General features: G+C 39.4%; 1 protein-coding gene across 2 annotated transcripts; it reads left to right on the top strand.

The window, feature by feature from the left end:
* Positions 1–18: 18 nt before the first annotated feature.
* Positions 19–18,148, top strand: LOC105938053. 2 transcript variants are annotated; one of them, XM_012879664.3, is made up of 13 exons: positions 19–571; positions 5,567–5,722; positions 6,708–6,826; positions 7,068–7,239; positions 7,323–7,441; positions 8,320–9,919; positions 10,664–10,779; positions 11,930–12,009; positions 14,504–14,634; positions 14,807–14,987; positions 15,719–15,866; positions 17,004–17,073; positions 18,085–18,148. In XM_012879664.3, the coding sequence occupies exons 1-13, from the start codon at positions 64–66 to the stop codon at positions 18,108–18,110; spliced, it is 3,426 nt and encodes a 1,141-aa protein (XP_012735118.3). In that variant the 5' UTR covers positions 19–63; the 3' UTR covers positions 18,111–18,148. The 2 variants fall into 2 exon arrangements, with proteins under 2 accessions (XP_012735118.3, XP_036004592.1); XM_036148699.1 differs by having other exon boundaries at positions 7,323–7,435.
* Positions 18,149–18,518: the final 370 nt, after the last annotated feature.

Consider the following 18,518-nt stretch of genomic DNA (forward strand, 5'->3'; position numbering starts at 1 on the left):
AAAGAGGCGCTCTTCACTCTGTCCCAGTGTTTTTGGTGCGAAGAGGAAAACCCCGTATTGGCAATGCATTTGAAACTAAAAGCATACTGCTTCGGTGTTCCGCTTTTTTACACCATATTGACCATAAGTTTATCTTCATTAGGCTGGTGTGACCCCACAGCTCACTCCCCCCAACCAACCTCCCATTCTGCTCCTTCTAATGTCCGGAGCAGCGTTATAGCGACGGCGACAGTCCCCGCCGACCCCTTCACAAGTGCGCACAGACGCCGGTCACGCTTCAGCGGCGCATGGCCCGGAAACCTTGGAAAGGGCGACCTGACAACGACGAAGTTCTTCGGAACCGGGTCTGAGCAGGTGATGGGACCCAGAGTGGCGTCTTCATCAGGTGTAACACCCCGCTACAAACGGAGTCAATCGGAGAGAGAGAGGCCGTCTACTTCGCTCAAGCCTCCGGGTGAGAACTGCAGCAGAGGAACCATCAGACTCGTAGTCCCCGGGAAGTTTTATGTCACCGGTCAGCTGGAAGCAAAACACCGACATGGAGGCTATCTGTCAGATTCTGCTGCTACAGGTGAGAGACCCGGCTTCCGCCCTCTGACTTTACCATTTAGAAACTTGGGAGTAGAATTAATTGCAGCCTGCGCTCCTGGCATAACTCTGACCCCCTCTTCTCAGCAAGGCAGGTGTTAGTTTTCTGCGACTCCAGGGGGCGCTGTTGTGCTGACTGCGCCAGAACAAACATGTTGCCCCTCTAATGCGCAGACTCAAACGCAATCTGAGTAAACCTTTTAACGTTCATGAGCTTCATACTCTGCCTGAAGCTGCTAAATATTAGTCATATCTGACCCAAGTTGGCTGGGTTTTAAAACCCTAATTATATAATTTGACAGTTAATCAAGATGAGCTATAATTTGCAGATTTTGATTACATAAGTTCAATCATTATAAGTAAGTTAAGCCTCGCCCACATGTACTAATACCATGATTCCTTTTTTGAATTGTGTGTATGTATGTATGTATGTGTGTATGTATGTATGTGTGTATGTATGTATGTGTGTATGTGTGTGTGTGTGTGTGTGTGTGTGTGTGTGTGTATGTATATATGTGTGTGTATGTATATATGTGTGTGTGTATATATATATAATTTTTTTTTTTTTTTTTTTTTAACCCAGGGTTAAAATCATGCGCAGGACTGTCACAGTAAAATAAATTGTTGGAATGTACTTCATCAAGAATTGAAAGATGTTGGCATTCAAAAAAACATAAAAACTACATGCTGAGAAAATATTTATGATGGTATTACGTTTTAAATACTATAAAATGTAATTACAGCAAAAGTGGATAACAGAGAAAAGATGGATACTGTAAAAAAGATTGACAGAAATTATGTAGAGTTGTTGTACAATTAATTGAGGGGCAATTGCTCTTCATTCTGCTCCTTTTCACTCAATATACATTGATTTGGGAGTGTTCATTGTTGCGTATGAATCTTAAAGCTATTTTTTAGTTAAATAAAACAGTCACAAAGTGATGGGTTGCAAAAAACTGTGAGACACCTGTTTTTTGGGAGGGTGCTGGGGCTAGAGGCAGTTTGGGGCCCTGTCCACACAAGTTTGTATTACATTATACTTGTAAGGTATTTTCAAAAGTCTCAGTTAAATCCATTGTAGGTTGGAGCTTTGTGGCTGACGCTTGTTCCAGGATCCAAAAGGAAAAACGATAGCTTCCCCCAACGTCACGTTTTTGCATTTTTATTTTAGAACAAAGGCGATAACAAACACAAATGGAAAAAATGACTCCTAAACTTTCCCAAATCTAAATCTAAGGCTCCACATGGTAACAGCAAGTGTACGGCACGGGCATAGCACGGTCCGAAAACCATGAGGCACCAACCTTCCTCCTGCCGTCTCAATCTCACCATGGCTCCCTTCTATGTATTTTCTTAAAACAAATAACTTATTCCAAGGACACCCTAAAGAATTAGAAAAAGTTGGGATTCTTATCCAATATTTAGGCTCACCCAGTCTTATTTGTTCCAGTGATTACACTTCATTGCCACCTACAAGCCTGACATATTTACTGTGGTGTTAGTTTAAGAAAATTTGCACGCTTATAAGAAGCTTTAATAAACGAAAAGATACAAACACTGCGTCGGAAAACCTTAAATTAAGTGGACACAGATTCTACACCTCAGTTTAGTGTAAATAGTATTGTATGCGCCATATGCCTATTTTATGCATAGTTTTGAATTTACTTGTATTATGTGAATTTGATATTTCTTTTACATTCATGAGTGACAATAATTTAAGTTAAAACATATGTAAAAGTTTAAAAATATGAATTTAGAGCAATTATAGAACACTACTTAGTGGGCCTTTAATGACGTTTTAATTCTGCGCGAGGTGCCTAGGAATCAGAAATACTTTAATAATCCCAGAGGGAAATCGCTGTTTCAGGCTGGACGATATAGAAAAAAAGCTTATCGATTAAAAAAAATGCATATTGATCGATATTGATAATTATTGAAAATATTTAAAACCATATTTTATGCGCAGCTCTGCCTGGACATTTTATATTGCTAAATGATTTAATTTTAATAAAGAACACAAACACAGAATTCCAAATAAATCTTTATTTAACCAACTTTTTTAACCATAACAGAATTTTTTTAAAGAAAAATAACTTAAGAGACCTGAGTTATGTTATTAAATAATGACAAAGAATAAACTAAAGTGACCAAAATAAATATACCAAATAAATAAATAAAATAGCCTATTTAGGTGGGAATAGTACACTAGTTACTTCTCAGGTTTCATAATTGAGAGGCTGACGCAGGGCTGAGGTCCGAGGTTGTGGCATGTAAGGAGGACACAGACTGTAGCTCATTTTGTACTGATTCTCTGCATTAGTTGCACAATTTAGGGAGCGCTGTTAGAGAAAAACTTGCGTCCCGGAACTTTATATCGCGGATCAAGAGTGGCGAGTAGTTGTTTGAAGCCAGATTTTTTTAGCTGCAGACGTATCCATCACTATGAAGCACGTTACTGCATGCGTGATGTCCTTACGCCGCTTGGACGCTTTGTCATTTTATCACAAAGAAGGGAGCTTAGTTTAGCTGCTAAACCTGATTTGTTTTGGAAGAACTTCCAGAAGATTCCTCCGAAAATGCGGAGTCGGGCGGGCCGACACAGCTCGCGCTGCTGCGGGTGTGAGCGGCTTACGTTATGAAACAAGTTGGTTGCGTTACCAGACGTTGTTTTTACCGGTTCCTTGCAAGTTTTACAAATCACTGTTGTTTATGTCTGTCAGACTGGCGAACTAGTAAAACCCCGTTTTGGGACCGTTTCCTCTGTCGCTCCTTGCTGCGACATATTCACGTGTTGTGGTTTGAGAGGGCAGCTCTTTGTGACGGTGTGCCTGGGTCCGCGATTACGATTGGTCGAGAGGAAGTAGTGACTGTAGCATCAACTAATATGATAGGCTCAAAGGAAGGAAGGAAAACTGTTTCTATCGAAGTTTTATCGACCCTATTTTCTTTTCCTATCGCGCCACACATCTATCGATATATATTGTTATTGAATTATCGTCCAGCCCTAGAATCTACCAGCCACTTGGAGGAAGGATCTGCAATAATGATCCTTTGTGCACCTAGGATGTAGCAGACAGTACACTGATGGAGCTCTCCAGTTCAGCTACAGCTTTGATTTGTGGGGTGGGAGATGGTGTCCAGCTGGCCAGAGTGCTTCTGTCTTCACCACCTTCACTGGGTGGGAATGATGGGGGGCCTACAACAAAGCTGGTCTTCCCGATGAGCTTATAACCTCTTCTCTCAGTGGTAGCTGAACCTGCTGTTCCAATGAAAAGCAATTGGGCATTTCTCAAATGACGTCACATTTTTCCCGAGACAGCTGGTTTCCCAGCTGGTAGGCCAGAAAGAGTGCACACTAGAATGGCGGCAACCGCAATGCCAATCATTTTGGAAGATGACAACATCCTAGGAGCTTTATTTCAACCTGCTTTAATCTAGAAACCCAGCGTAAAACAGCTTAAACGTTGGTTGAAATGTAGACGCCTCAAAGTGAGCGGAAATAAAGCAGTATTAGTAGAAAGGTTGGAGAGACTGTCCTCTCCTTTCTCACAATGGATCAAACGTGAGGAAGAATCCTTCTGAAACCACATAGCCGCTATGAAAAATATATGTATTATTATGTTTTAAATTATTATAGCACCTATTGCAGAAAATACTTAAAGTCAATCATCCTGCTGTAATCAGACACTCGGACGCACACAAACAAAATCACTGAGATCGACTTGATCCATGAAATGAAGCTGAAAACCACCACACGTCGCTTCTAATCCTCACAAATGCGTGTATTTAGCTGGTGTTTATATACACCGGGACTTTTACTGCTTGTAAATTAATTGTCGCGTTGGTGCGGGGTTTAGCCTCGCTCTCTTGCTGTGCAGTGCGATAACAGTCGTTCTGTTGGAAAAAGCGGAGCCCAAAAAAGTGACATCACGTTCAAAAACAAGCCCAAGAAACCACAACCGCTGACTCACAAAAGTTACAAGTGACTTTTAGAAAAAAATGAGCCCAAAGTCTCTTATAAGCAGACTAAATGCAACACTGAAGCTCATATGAACGCTCCTTGTGGATTGTTGGATGTTTTAAAACTGCTGAGAAAAAGCCAAGTAAACATAGCCTACCTGCACAGATGTTGCAGTCATTGCTACTTTCTAGTGTTGGCTCATTGCCACAGAGGAAAGGTAGCACATTTATACCCCTTATACACTACCCTTTTTTTAACTGTGCCGAGAACGGTCCGAACTCGGTAACTGAGATAACCTTCGAGTGTAAATGGATCGCAAACTGAACTGGACCGTGCCAGACACAACCGGACCGCGCTAAATCTAGACCAGTTCGATGGGTGGGCTCGGTCCTGTTTTTCAGTGGCACGGTTCTCTGATAAAGAGCGCATGAGCAGGCCGCGTCATCTCCTTACAGTCAGCTGACTTTTGCGGTTTGAGACATTCATAAAAATACTAGCTTCCTTACCGTGCCTCACGGTTTCCAGTGATGATTCTGCTTAGCAGTGTGATGAACCTCGACGTCTGTTGAGCTCGGCATGGGTCGGTTTAACAAGGGTAGTATAAATGGGGCTTTAGGCATCTTTGGTCAGATTCCACAGTGCCTTGGTCAGATTCCCAGCAGATACCAATGCAGCTACGTTTTTGTTGTTGCCATATTGTCTGAGGCATATCTGTCCACTATTTGACTTGTACAAGTAGTGGAGCTTGTGGTCTGCTTGTGCGACCACAAGATGGCCGCGACGCATGCGTCTAAAATAAGTAATCTGATGTCATTTGAGGAATGCCCTATATAGAAGATGACTGATGCCACCAGAGTCAAGTCTTAAGGACAGCCCCCCATGACTCCATTATTCTTCCATTTGATAAAAAATTGCAATTAGTTGCTAGAATGTTTTTTTTTACATATTTAAAGACCAAAGATTATTTTCTTTTCAACCCAAACATACTAAGATGTTTTTGTTTTTTTTGTACCCCAGACCAGACTCTGGAAAGCCAGGCGAGCAGCGTTGGTCAGCATGATGGCAGCTCTGAGGAGAGCTGGCAGAAGCTGGAGCCTTTGGTGGAGTGTGGCGATGATGCCATGACCTTGACTGTCAGGAGGAAAAGAGCCATACAGTTACTAATGCACCAAGGTGAGGCTACTAGAGAATGGGAGCAAAAGTAGGCCCAAAACAGTCTTGGTATTTACATCAGTAGGGGCTTGCATGATGTGGTTTCTACAATCACTAAAGCTTCTTTTTGAAATGGAAGTTCTGATTTGCACAAACATTCCCAGAGATTTCCACCAAATTAAATCATCTGTTGGTTAATGGTGTGAGCAACTGTGGCAGAGGCTGCTGAAAGATGCAACAAGGCTACAACTTTTAATCCCCTGATGTCTGCTGCCATTTTTCTTAATTAAAACCAGATTATTGAAAATGTTCAGTGAAGAAATCTGTTAGTTGGCTATAACCTTTTCAACATGTTTTAAAGTTGAATGTGGGGTAATGTGCTCATATGGCTGAGTGGGGACCAAGCTGAGTTCAATAGGTTCAATGTGTTTACAAGGGAGAAACGGCTCTGGTTTGGAGAGATGATTAAATAATGCCCATGAATATCCAGTGTAGCATCTTTGTTGGTCGGATGTAGGTCAGGATCATGGGCATAAAACATGGTGGAAGTCAAACTGGCCAAACATGATATTGGCACACAGTGTTTGAACCTATGCCTACATACAAACCCTGTCTTTGATTGCATCCATGTAGACCTTTTTAAAATGGGAGTTGTTGCATACATTGATTTTGTGATTATTTAACGCTCTTCAAGACTTCTGTGGCTGTAGTGTGGAAATGCTATTTTTTTTTTTATGTTGGCAGGTTTTTGTTTTCTGTATTTTGATACTTTACAAAGTTGTAGCTTGTAACTGCTTACATTAGCAAACTTGTTCTTGAAAATAATTTCCTCATTATGCAAAGGATGGGTTAGAAAAAAACGTTTTTTGGTTGAGTGTTTTTTGTTTTGTTTTTTGGTAATTGTTTCCAATCTTTGGAAACAAAAGTTGCAATCAGAAAGTTGAAATTAATGATGTTTAAATTTAGCTCATTTGCTCTTCCTTATTTTAAATGATTTATGTTCTAGTGAATGGCTCATCAATGCCCCTGGTCCAACTACCTCAACAGTGTGGTTACTCGGTTCAAGGCTCATTGAAATACCTCATTCTGATGGCTCGGTACGATGCCTGTCATGTCATTCAAGAGGTGTGGTAAAGTATTTTTTTTCCCTGAACCAGTTTAATATACTGTCTGAGTTATTAGACTTAGGTTCACTGTATGTTAACACGCGTGAGTTGAGTCACACAGGTCAGCTTAAATGATTCGGTGTATCCAAATTCATAATTGTGACCGGGAAATATTTTATTTTTTGATGTGACTAGCTAGACTTTCTCCCATGTGTTTGAAGCACTGTTGCTGGACATACTGTTCAAATGTTCCTCCTCAGGATGATGGCTATGTGTTACCTCTGCTGTGGAGGGGGACTGCTGTCAAGGTTTCATGCCCGGTCTCTCAGCTCAATCCTCCAGATGAGGGGCCATCTGCCCTCTGCTGTTCCCCAAACGGGATGACGGTTAAGCTGCGAGGACTGACTGCGATGACGAACCCACATATAAATGGTGAAAGTTCTTTAAGGAGCGGCAAGCACTTCAAACATATTTTGTCCTTTTTAATGTTAGTTTATCCCTCTGTTCAACTACAGTGAGGGAAGAATGGACTCCTTTGGAGCTGTTGGCTGAACAATGTGGTTACACTTGGGACAGACAAGGTGCAGAGACGGTCATCACTATCCCATTCGTTACTTGTGGTACAATGGTAAAGGTAAAAAAAAAAAACAGTAAAGGTACTAGTATTTTTACTTGAAAATGGGTGTTTATTAGTATCAAGCTATACAAAGGTTTTTCAAAAGTGCTCTTTTTCTAAAGAGATGCCAGATGGACAGCTGGAAAGAGCATTTTTCCCCCCCCAACGGTATGGGACATGTATGACAGTTCTGCCCCTCCCCCACCCATTGCTGCAAACTTCGGCTCATTTGACAGACAGGAAGCAAATAGGCAGGCTCTATTGTTTTGATTTTACTGTATTTACTTGCATTCTGGACTTGCTGCAGCATTGGTTGGAAATGTGTGTACCTGGATATAGTGAGGCTGGTCTGGTTATTTACCTCTCAGCTGAAATGAGCAAGAATTATCCAAGGTAAAATATGTTTCTGAGAAATGAAGTTCCCGGGGTAAGGGGTCACAAAAGAGAAAAACAGCTAATGTACAAAGTGCTAACAGTTTCTGACTTACAAACATGCTGTTTGTAAGTCAGAAGAAGCTGAGTGCAGACTTCTTGGCCAAATAGTCCAGTAATTAACCAGGTTATGCTTGTAAGCAGAAAAAAAGCTTATTTTATGCAACAAGCAGCTAAACTTTTCAAATGCAATCCTGAGTAATATTTACAGTATTTTTAACAGTTTTTATCAGAAAAATAATCTGTATTTTAGCAGGAATTATTTCTGTATTTAACTAAAGAGACTGCATTTCCTTATTTTATAAAAAAAATAATTGTAGTAATAGAAACTGATTTTTAGCCAAGGTTTTTAGAATCTCTCGTGTGTGTGTGTGTGTGTGTGTGTGTGTGTGTGTGTGTGTGTGTGTATGTAATTAAATTAGTACTGCTTTTTTTTTCTTAACCTAAAACAAATTCTTTTTCAGGATGGACAAAAAATGCTTCTGTTTAAAATGGGAAAGGAGATCTTCATGTTGGCTTGTCCTAACCCTGCTGTTGAAGTACTCCCAGCCACCCATGACCTACTGGCTGACGGTCCTCCTGATTTCACCAGAAAGCAGACAAAACCAAAGCTTCAATCCCCGGGGCCTTTATTGTTTATACCACCTTTCTACTTGGCTCCACCTTACTATCCTCACCCAACACATCACTACAGTAATTCTCAAAATAAAGAACAGGACTCATACAACCCTCCTACTCCTCACTCTTTGGCTCCCCAGGCAGACCTTCGTTCTCAGCTAAACACTAAAGACCATTACTACCAACATCTTTTTCTTAAAGATGCGTATGAACTCTTCATGACCCAAAAGCCTCTTTCATCTGAAGATCAGTTGGACAGTTCAGGGTCAATAAATCAAAAACCAAATCAAGTAACTCCTCCCTTAGATCTCCCAAAGAGCAGGATCACTCCTACAGACCAGCCAGTTCAGATTAAAGCTCCTCATTTCCAGCATCCAAGCCACGATTTTAGCTCGTATTACCATTACTACCATCACCCTAAAATCCCTCTTCCTGGCACACCTCAGAGCCCAGGTCCAAGTGTTCCTGGATCACAAACATCTCCTGATTCTCATAACCATCGACTTCCATCCATTCTGCCTGACATCCAGCCGTCTGGTCTCAAAGAAGGCACAAACCAGATTTCTCTGCCTGCAACCACTCAAACAGGTTACAAAGTGACATCGGTTCATTCGCCTCACCTTCCTCAGCTTTTTCCGTACCATGCTTACTACTACCCTCATGTCACGATGGATAAGGCCAAAAGACGGGGGCTTTTCCATTTAGACTGGGCTGCAAAACCAGCCTCATCCTCTCCTCCACCTTTTTCAACTGTACCGTCAAATCACGAAAAACAAAGTTTTAATCCCCACAAAAATGCACCTGATGGAAAGGCTGACGTTCTGCCCAGTTTGAAGTCAAAGCTACAGGACGAAGACGGCGACAAAGGCTCTGCCTCTGTGACGCCTGCAGTTCAGTCTCCAGCCCCACAAAGACCAGATCCTGTCATTGTTCCTCCTGACAAACCCGTTTTCCCCACTCCAGGATTTATGTATAATGCAGATCCCTACAAGTACTACTACCATCCTTATTTTAACTACTACCTAAAATATTATGCTCCAGAAGCTTTACGTGGAGTACACAGCCATCTGGGTCAAACTTCATCACAGTCCTCTTCAGTTCAACCTTCCCACTTCAAATATCAAACCAGCTCTCCTCCCTCTGAGCCAGCGTATGGCATTTATAATGGACTGATGTTCCCCTACTATTATTATTTGCCTCAGCTGTTCAGATACTACCATGAGCTAAACCGTCAAGGCAGTAAAGACTCGGATAAAGACCCTACATCTCTGCTTTCCTCAAACATGGATTACAGTGACTCACAGAGGTCTCCTCGTGCTTCTGAGGGGCATCAATCCAAGGCCCCTCAATCACTGTCCAACACCTTTAATCGGGCTCGCGCCAACTATATTGCTTGGCAGCGCAGTGGACATGGGGCTAAGGAGAAACTGGATGCTTACACGAGAGGTAAATGTTTTCATTAGAACTCTTATTCATATTCCCTAAACTTATACTTTTCTTTTGGTCATTGTTTAAAATGTTAAGATGCACTGAAAAAATTGGTTAGCTGTGGGTTTACTATACATTTTTTTTTTTTTTAGATGGTTAATTTGGTGATTTCTAAAAATTAAATTGGAATAGTTTAAAATCTGGATCAGTTCAAAGACATACAAAATTTGATTGGAAATCAGCCACAAACTCTGACTGATGCATCTTACATGTTTTACTGTCCAAGTCCTGAAGTTAAGGCATCATGTCTAACCGTAACTAAATATCCCATAAGGCATGCTGTGGATCCTCCTTTAATCATTGGAATAATTTTATTTTATACATTTAGTTTGTTTTCATACCACCTCCTTTCCTTCATATGTGCTAAGATTAGCTCATGACTAATCCAGACACCCTGCCCCACCCTGCTGTCTTGGACCTGGTTCAGATATTTTCTGCAGTAACAGTTTTTTTGGCTGTTCACACATTTTGCAGCCTCAGTCGTTTTTAAAAAGAAAGCCTTGCTGGTACTAGCCCTAAACCCTAGAAACCAAAAGCTTAATCAGGTTTGTGTATCAAACAAAAATGATACAGATATTTTATAGTTTGTACATGATAAATAAGTATGTATGTCATGACCTTCATATGTATCTTGGTCATCAGATGGCCAAGTAGAGCCATATTTTGTATTTGCTTTGGCTGACTCTTTGTTGAACCCCTCAGAGGCCCCACCTGCTCCTTCCTCTGAGGACAGGAAGGTTTCCTGCATGCTGCAGAAGCTTTCCACAGATCCAGACCTCTACATTGTTCCCTTGGATGACTGCCCTGTAAACAAACGTGTAAGGGACATTGCTGTGGATCTTTAATTAATTCATTAATGGATCTAATTTAATGTTTTTATAGTTGGTGATGTAGAGATGACTTGTAGCCAATGAAAATCAGGTCGTCAAAAGTTTAGTATAACAAAAGACCACTAAAACATGGTTAATTGGGTAAAGATGTATTATGGCCTAAACAATCACAGGGAGGAAAGCTGACTTGGCAGTTTTCCTAAAGACAGTCGTATACCTGAAACAAAGCAGGTAAATCACAAAAGGTCACTGCTGAAGAAACTTGCAGTTACCTGCTGTGTCCAAGCATATTGGTAAATCGAATGGAAGGAGAAAGTGTAGTACAGGGAAGGTGGGCAAGCAACAGATAATTACAGCTTTGAGAACATTGTGAGGGGAAATGCCATTCAAAGGATGGACTGCAGCTGCTTAAGGAGCCACCCTCACAGATGTTTTCAGAATCTGGGCAGGAACTGTTACTTTCCTCGTCTGAAAGCACTCTTAAAGCTTAGATTATGTTAGAAGGATCTTACATGAGAAAAGGGGAGAGAGAGAACTGGCTTGTTGCAGTCAATGCTTTTCAATGAGGGTAAACATTGTGAAGCATGAGTACTTCATGCTTCCTTCCAGTAAGGAACTTTAGCTTTAAGAAATAATCATGAAATTAAAGATCAGCTGTTGAAATGTATCACTGTATAATGAATCTATAGGAGTTTACCTTTTATAAACAATTATGCATTTTAATCCTTTTATTTTTTTGCTGAATCTGTAAATTGGCGAAAATGCTTATCTGCCATGCTGTTGCTTAGCACTGTAGTGAAACTGGGTACAGGATCCCACAAAGGCTGTAAAATTGAGCTTTTAGGGTCTTGAGAGATCGTGCCCCAAAATTCCTAATGTATTTTTATTTTAAAATGTAACCTTGTTAATTTAGAGCACTCATGTTGTGAAATCGAGACAGGTGGGATGGGACCATTCTGTCCTTGAGATGTATGAACTTAGCCTGTATTTACTTCTGCGTCCTGTAGTTGGACCACTCAGTAAAAGATAGAAGGCAGATCAGATCCCTCATTAATGTTAACTTCAGACTATTTGTGAGTATCTAAATTAAACTCTGGAGAAATAAGGAATAATTGTTCTGTAATTTTCTCCTTCTTAGATACCTGGTCAGAACATGGTTCATCAGCTGGAACTCCAAGGTATCCTGTCAGCCAGAGACGGAGGTCATTTCCCTGTGAGGTATGCACTTAGTGTGTGCTTAGTTGGTCCTATTCTGAACAGAAGGCTGGTGTCTGTTCAATTTTCCATTGCTGTTGACATTATTTAGGTTGTTTGCTAAGCAAATATTCTTGCCGTGGTGCATAGTTTGGTAACTTCCTGTTGCAATGCTTTGTGGGGACTGTTTTGCATGTCAGATGACCTTACCACTAGGTGTGCTGGGTAATGATTAAAATTAAAAATCATCAAAGAAAATGTATATAGGAAAACCTTATTCCAGTACCTTTTGCAAATGCACGTCTTAAACGCTGTCTCCTGGATAAAGAATTTTCATTTCAATAATTATTTTAAACACCGACTGCAGTGGAGGGCATTGTGAACAGATACTTGGTTCTAACCTGTTTCTAAAATGCTCTGTAGCGGTTTATAAACTAACCTGGATGCTCATTAGCCTAAATCAGTTATGTATAAATAAACATTTTCACCCTTTTTTGTTGCTAACCCTTGTCATGTGTTGTGCAATTATACACTGTTTAAAATTATTTAATGTTTCATAAATAACCCTCTGTCTGTAAAGTATTGTCTGATGATGATCAGCTCATAAGCTGATATCAGGACAATGGTTCAAAGGGATGAATTTGAGCACTAGCGATCTTTTAACAGCAAACTCTGCACACACAGACTGAAGGAGTGACAACTTAAGTTCAAGAATTTTACAGAAATTAAATGAACATCCAGAGAACATCACTATATAATGCTGTTTATCTGAATTAACACTATATTTCAAACAATAAATCCTCAGTGAAATTTAACTAAACTACTAAGCAAAATGAAGATAAAAGAAGCTGAGCTAAGGAACTATTTACATGCAAAAAAAAGACAAAAGTGGTTGATCATAATCAGAATTCAGTGAATCCTGGTTCACTGCAGATTTAACTTAAGAAAAACATGGAATGGAGTTAAATTGGCTTAACTAATTTAGAACATTTGGCATGTTTAAATCCATTCACAATGTGAATCCTGAGTTAAACAAAACGTTATTTGATTAAATAACATTTTGAGTTAAAGAACCAAAGTTAACCTTAAATAACATGGAATAAGCCTAAATTAGCTTCACTAATTCAGAACATTTGGTATGTGTTTCAAGTCTTTCACAATGCAAATCCCAAGTTACACAAGACATTATTTGAGGAAATGACATTTTAAAGAATAATTTGCTCAGTAAAATCATTTACTTTAGGGACGCCTGATTTGATCAATGCGATTATACCTCTGGAAGCTAGGGGTCGATGCAGGGATCGGTTCCAAAAATCGGCTACTCCTAAAGTTAACCAAAATGTCTTTAAATCGACATTAATATTCAATATTAATGCGGGATTAAGGGTCATAGCACTATCGAACGATGGCGGAGCGAAACGAACAAGCCTTATATTTTCAAACGGCTTTTGTTGAATTACCGGAAATCGGAAGTTACCAGAAGCTAAATGGCATTTTGGCCAGCGGATTTTTGGCGCTAACTTTAGAAGCTTCGGCTTTAATTTTAGCCATAATGAGAGGGCCAGATAACATTAACATTAATGTCCCATCAATGTATGAAACCCTTGTAGAGATAACATTTGTTTTAACCATAGAAACACACTCTAATCACATCGGCAATGATGGGGTACTGAATGCTAGCATGAGCTAATTCCGTTAGCTGTTGGTTTTAAAAACACCATATGGACACATTACGCAAACGTTTCCCAATGACCGTGTAACCTTTCCCTGCCTCAATCCTGCCCAACCTGTCGGCGCCTCGTGTGAGTTCAGTCCACTTTGGTCATCCAAGGAAGGGAACACTGAAAAGGGAAACCGTAATTTCTTCAGCAGCGGCTATTGGCTTAGCAGTAGACATGTGGCCATGAGCTGACACGTGGTCGGGATCTGCAGCACCGAGGCCCTGCAGCGTCTCTGACCCGGTTGCAGTAAAGTCCCCGGCATGCAGCAGGCAATTTCAGCACATTTTCCCTTCAGCATGGGAAAGTGGGTCCTTTGCTGTCTTCTCAGTGTGTAATTGCATCAATTCTGCCTCTCAAAACTCATGAGTTAGATTAAGGTCTTAACAGTGCTTGAAATTTTAGAAATTGTTACAACAATCGTCTACAACTAAGCATGACAGCATTTTTTTGTTTTTGTTTTTTTATCACAAAAATCCAAATTAAACGTAATGAAAAGTGGGATGAAAATTTTGTAGCTATTTTAAAAATGTTTTTACTAAGAAATGAGAAGTGTTTCTTGCATTTGCATTCAGCTCCCCTCAGTAGTTAATTGTTTACTCCCCTTCTGCTTCGATTACAGCTCCAAGTTTTTGGGGTATGTTTCTATCACATTTGAATATGGAGAATTTGATTTACAGACATGGACAAATTGTTGGTGCCCCTCTGTTAGTCAAAGAAAATCCCACAATGGTCACTAAAAAGCGCCATGTAGAGTCAGCTCAGATGTTTTCTGCTTTGTTAACCTTGTCTGCCTGCAGGTTGATGGTAGGATGCAGCTTCCCCTCAAATTCACCAGGTGAAGTCAGGTTCCACAAGACTGATCAGTCTCATCTGCTCTCCACTGAGCCAAAGCCATCTGTTCCTACTGTGGCAATGAGAATTGCAACAGGTGAATTTTCAGTTTATCCATCTTGGTTTCCTTTTTTAAAGCCCCACTTAAGCATCTTAATAGGTATGCTTCAACATGGATATTGGTAAGCTGACGGTAGACCACCAACTTTTGGGTTTTTTACATTGCTGAGGTATTATTTTAATAACCATAACACCACTTTGTCTTCCAGATGCGTCCTTTGCCAGATTCTACCCTACAGCTCACCTGCCCATTAGCCTCATGCAGGGTAAACCTGTTCATGTGGAGCTGAGACTGCTGGAACCCACAGAGTCCACCCTGGTGCTTCTGGTTCACTCCTGCCTGGCTTATACTTTAACTCCAGATGTCAACTGGATGCTTGTTTATGACAGGTATGTTATTGACAGATACTTTGCTTAAAGGATACAAAGAACAACCTACACAAGCAACACACAAGAGGTTCAGAGTCCTGTTGGCCATCACAATAAATAAATACTGCAAGTGTTCTGTGCATTGAATTCAGTTTAATTCATAAGAAACGTGTCCATGCAGTAGGAAATAATAAAACATTTTTGACAGTTTAAGTAATAATAAGGATGAGTTATTTAGTAGATTAAAACAAAATGCTGCACAGCAAGAGCAATGGATGTAGTCTCATAAAAGTGTTAAAAAAATCTCTGGAGTGAATTTAAAATTGGTTAAATAAGCATGACAAAGTATAAACATTTTACACAAAGCAATCCAATAATGGAAATAACTCTGTTAGAATGAAAAACAAATATTTCTGTTTTGGTCTAGAAGGATAGTTTTTGTTGCTCAGCAACAGGAATTGGACATGGGTCAGTTTTTCTAAAAAAGGCTTGCTGTCTTTATCAGGTGTTAAACGACCTTGAATTAATAAAAAAATATATGGAAGTGTACATTTCTCTCTATTAAATTGGGTTATGAATAAATCAAATGAACTTCTGGCCTACTTTTACTGTTAGATTAATTTATAACTAATTAAAAACATTTTTTAACACAACTCAAAAGATGTCACAGACTGTCACAAACTGGCTCTGATTTTTATCACATTTAACATTTTGGCTAGATCATGAATTCTAAATCATCATTTTGTGTTCAGATGTAACAGCCAGAGTGTTTCGCAGCAGCTTCCTTCCCCAGACCCTCTGCACATCTGGAGGCTTAAAGTTTCCAGCTTCCCTTCCCTGCCTCCAGCACGGCACACCTCCATGGCTCATGGAGTGCCGACTGTACCGGAGGATCCAGAGGTATGCGCAACATACCAGCTGCTTTTCTTTGGGCCTCATCCACACCGGAGTAGGACGATGGTCCAAAGTTAGAAATAGGTCAAAAGATTAAAGTTCATGTGTGGCATGTCTGCATTGTTGCAGGGAGCTGTGACTGTGTGGTCATTAAGTATAGAGAATCTGGCTGGTCAGGGGGAAAAAAATAAAAATAAAAATCCCAAACAGTAAAAGCACTATACCTGCAAGCTACATATTGCACTCAGAAAACTCCTCAATTTCTAAGTTCACTAAAGGAAGATTTAAGTGGGCTACATTCACCGTCAGTGAGGTCTTTAAAACTCAGTCAGGATAAACAAAAGCTATAAGACTTTGACAAAAATTGGTGTTTGGTAATACTAATCCTGTTAAACACAGAGGTTTAGTCGACTGCTCCCTCAGCTGTCTTAAGCAGACGATCTGAGCCGTTTCCTGTTAACTCTTACTGTACTAAGTTGATTGCAGCTGTTTATTTTGAAAAAGTGAATAATCTTGTGATATGGCACTTTTGTCTAAAAGTTGGTGAGCAATAATGTTTTACCAGTATATGCTTCTTCCAAAATGTTTAACTTGGATTTTCTTTAGCAACATCGGTACAAGATCCTAGAGAATGTTATGTATTTGTAGCTTTAGTGACTAAGAGAAGGCTCCATGATTTTTAACCATTTGGAGATGGTTCAAAATCTTATTTTGCTAAAAAATAAAAAAATAAAAATATCAAGCCGTTTGCTCTTAAGGCAGAAAAAGGCAGAACACCATTCTTGTCATTTCTAATTGAGAGATTAGAACTGTCTGCATCTCTAGCTGGGTACACCTCATATGCAGGGTATGGTGTGGTCATGGAGGATTAGCCTCACTAGCCTCATGCCCAGTCAACAATTTAATCACACTGAAAACTCTTTCACCTGTATCCTTTATTCTGCTCTAGAAGTGACACAGTGAATGTGTAAGGGTAGCATTGACCAAATTTCCTGCGATCAAGTCAAATTAGTGTTTAGGTTTTGGGTATTTTTGGTGAAATTTTACTCTGGTGTGAAAGGGGTCTTAGATTAGGTTTCATAAAGATCCTGATGAAATACCATAACATGATCTTAATGTTGTGAAAATTTTTCTCCATATCAGGTTTACTTTTTATGCCATACAGAGCTGTGCTCAACTGTTTATGGTGAGTGTGGCGTGAGCTGCAACAAAGGTAAGATCTAAGAGTTCGATATTGACTACAAACATCTTCCAAGATGTTTGTCTTTACAAATATTTCTTTCAAACTAAATCTAAAAATCACAAGAATAGCACATTTACATTAACTAGAATAATAAATAAATCTGTTTTTACTGTGCCTGAAAGCTAAACGTTCACTTTGCTCTGACATTATTTTATAATAAAGTGCATTATTATGTTGAGTTATATGCATTAAATCTACTGATCTACAAATGTAGAAGAATTAAATCCAACATTTAGAAATTTAAACAACTTGAGGCTGGTTCACACAGCAGGATTTTAAAATGGTCTGATTTTCAAAGGTTGAGAGATGCTACATAACGCTACAAAATCGTCATAGAGTTCCTCAAAGAATTTTTTTTTTTTTTTTAAATCAGGGTTTCATAATCTGCTTGGGCTAACCGACTGATTTTTTTTTTATTTTTTATTTATTTTTTTTGTTTTTTAAGAAATCCGGCAATGTTAGATGACTATTTCTTGTGCTAAACCAACGTAAGACATTTGTCATTGCAAATTACACAATTCCTACATTGCTGCAACATCTCTATGTTCCTGATCATTGGATGGCGTTTTTTTTACAGTTGAATATCCCTTGATGGATAAAAGCTATTTCAAATGAGCTTTTAAGGATGACTCAAGTATTTCTATTCAGTGCTGGCGTCAATGAAATGGAGATCATGATCTAAGCTCTTGTTTTTGCTCACCTGGACCTGTAGTTTTCTTTGCTTTAGTTTTTAATTGCATAACCTGAAGCTCTAAGTGCAGCTGCTGGAACATTGACTTGTACAAACACTAATATCCCACATAATTGCAGTCTTGGCTTCCTATCACTGGTGACAATTTGGTTTTAGAATTAACTGTACACATTTCTATGTCCTTAAATGGTCTTTAAGTGCATTCAGACCTGATGAAACGTTACCCTTTTCAAATTCTTTTTTACCATGTATTTGTTTTAAGGATTTATGCAGGAATTCTATCTTTGCAGATCCCAACACTGATGTGAAGCAATGAAATAAAGACTTTTACACATCTGCAACTTGTTATTTGTTTTTATCAAATGTGTAGAAATCCTATGTTTTGGGAGAACTCAATTTGGACATCTGTGCACTTATTGGAATGAAAGTTATTTCTAAACTAAAGACACCAAGCTTTGAAAGCAACATGAATTCAGCCTTAGTTTTGTTTTGTATAAAATCCAAACCTATACCAGCATCTTTTTAATGTGCAACATAAAAATTCAACATAGTTTAACAACCACCAGTTTGACTGTAAACTGCTGTGAGAAAGATCAACCTTCCTGAATAATCCTGTTAAACCTTAAACATCAGACTAAATTACAGTTTTTATAAAGATTAAGGGGGGTCCCAGTTGTACTTAACCAGCAATTCATTTAATGTTAATATATTAAATGTACACGTT

The sequence above is a fragment of the Fundulus heteroclitus genome, chromosome 16 (assembly GCF_011125445.2).
Source record: "Fundulus heteroclitus isolate FHET01 chromosome 16, MU-UCD_Fhet_4.1, whole genome shotgun sequence".
Lineage (NCBI taxonomy): Eukaryota > Metazoa > Chordata > Actinopteri > Cyprinodontiformes > Fundulidae > Fundulus > Fundulus heteroclitus.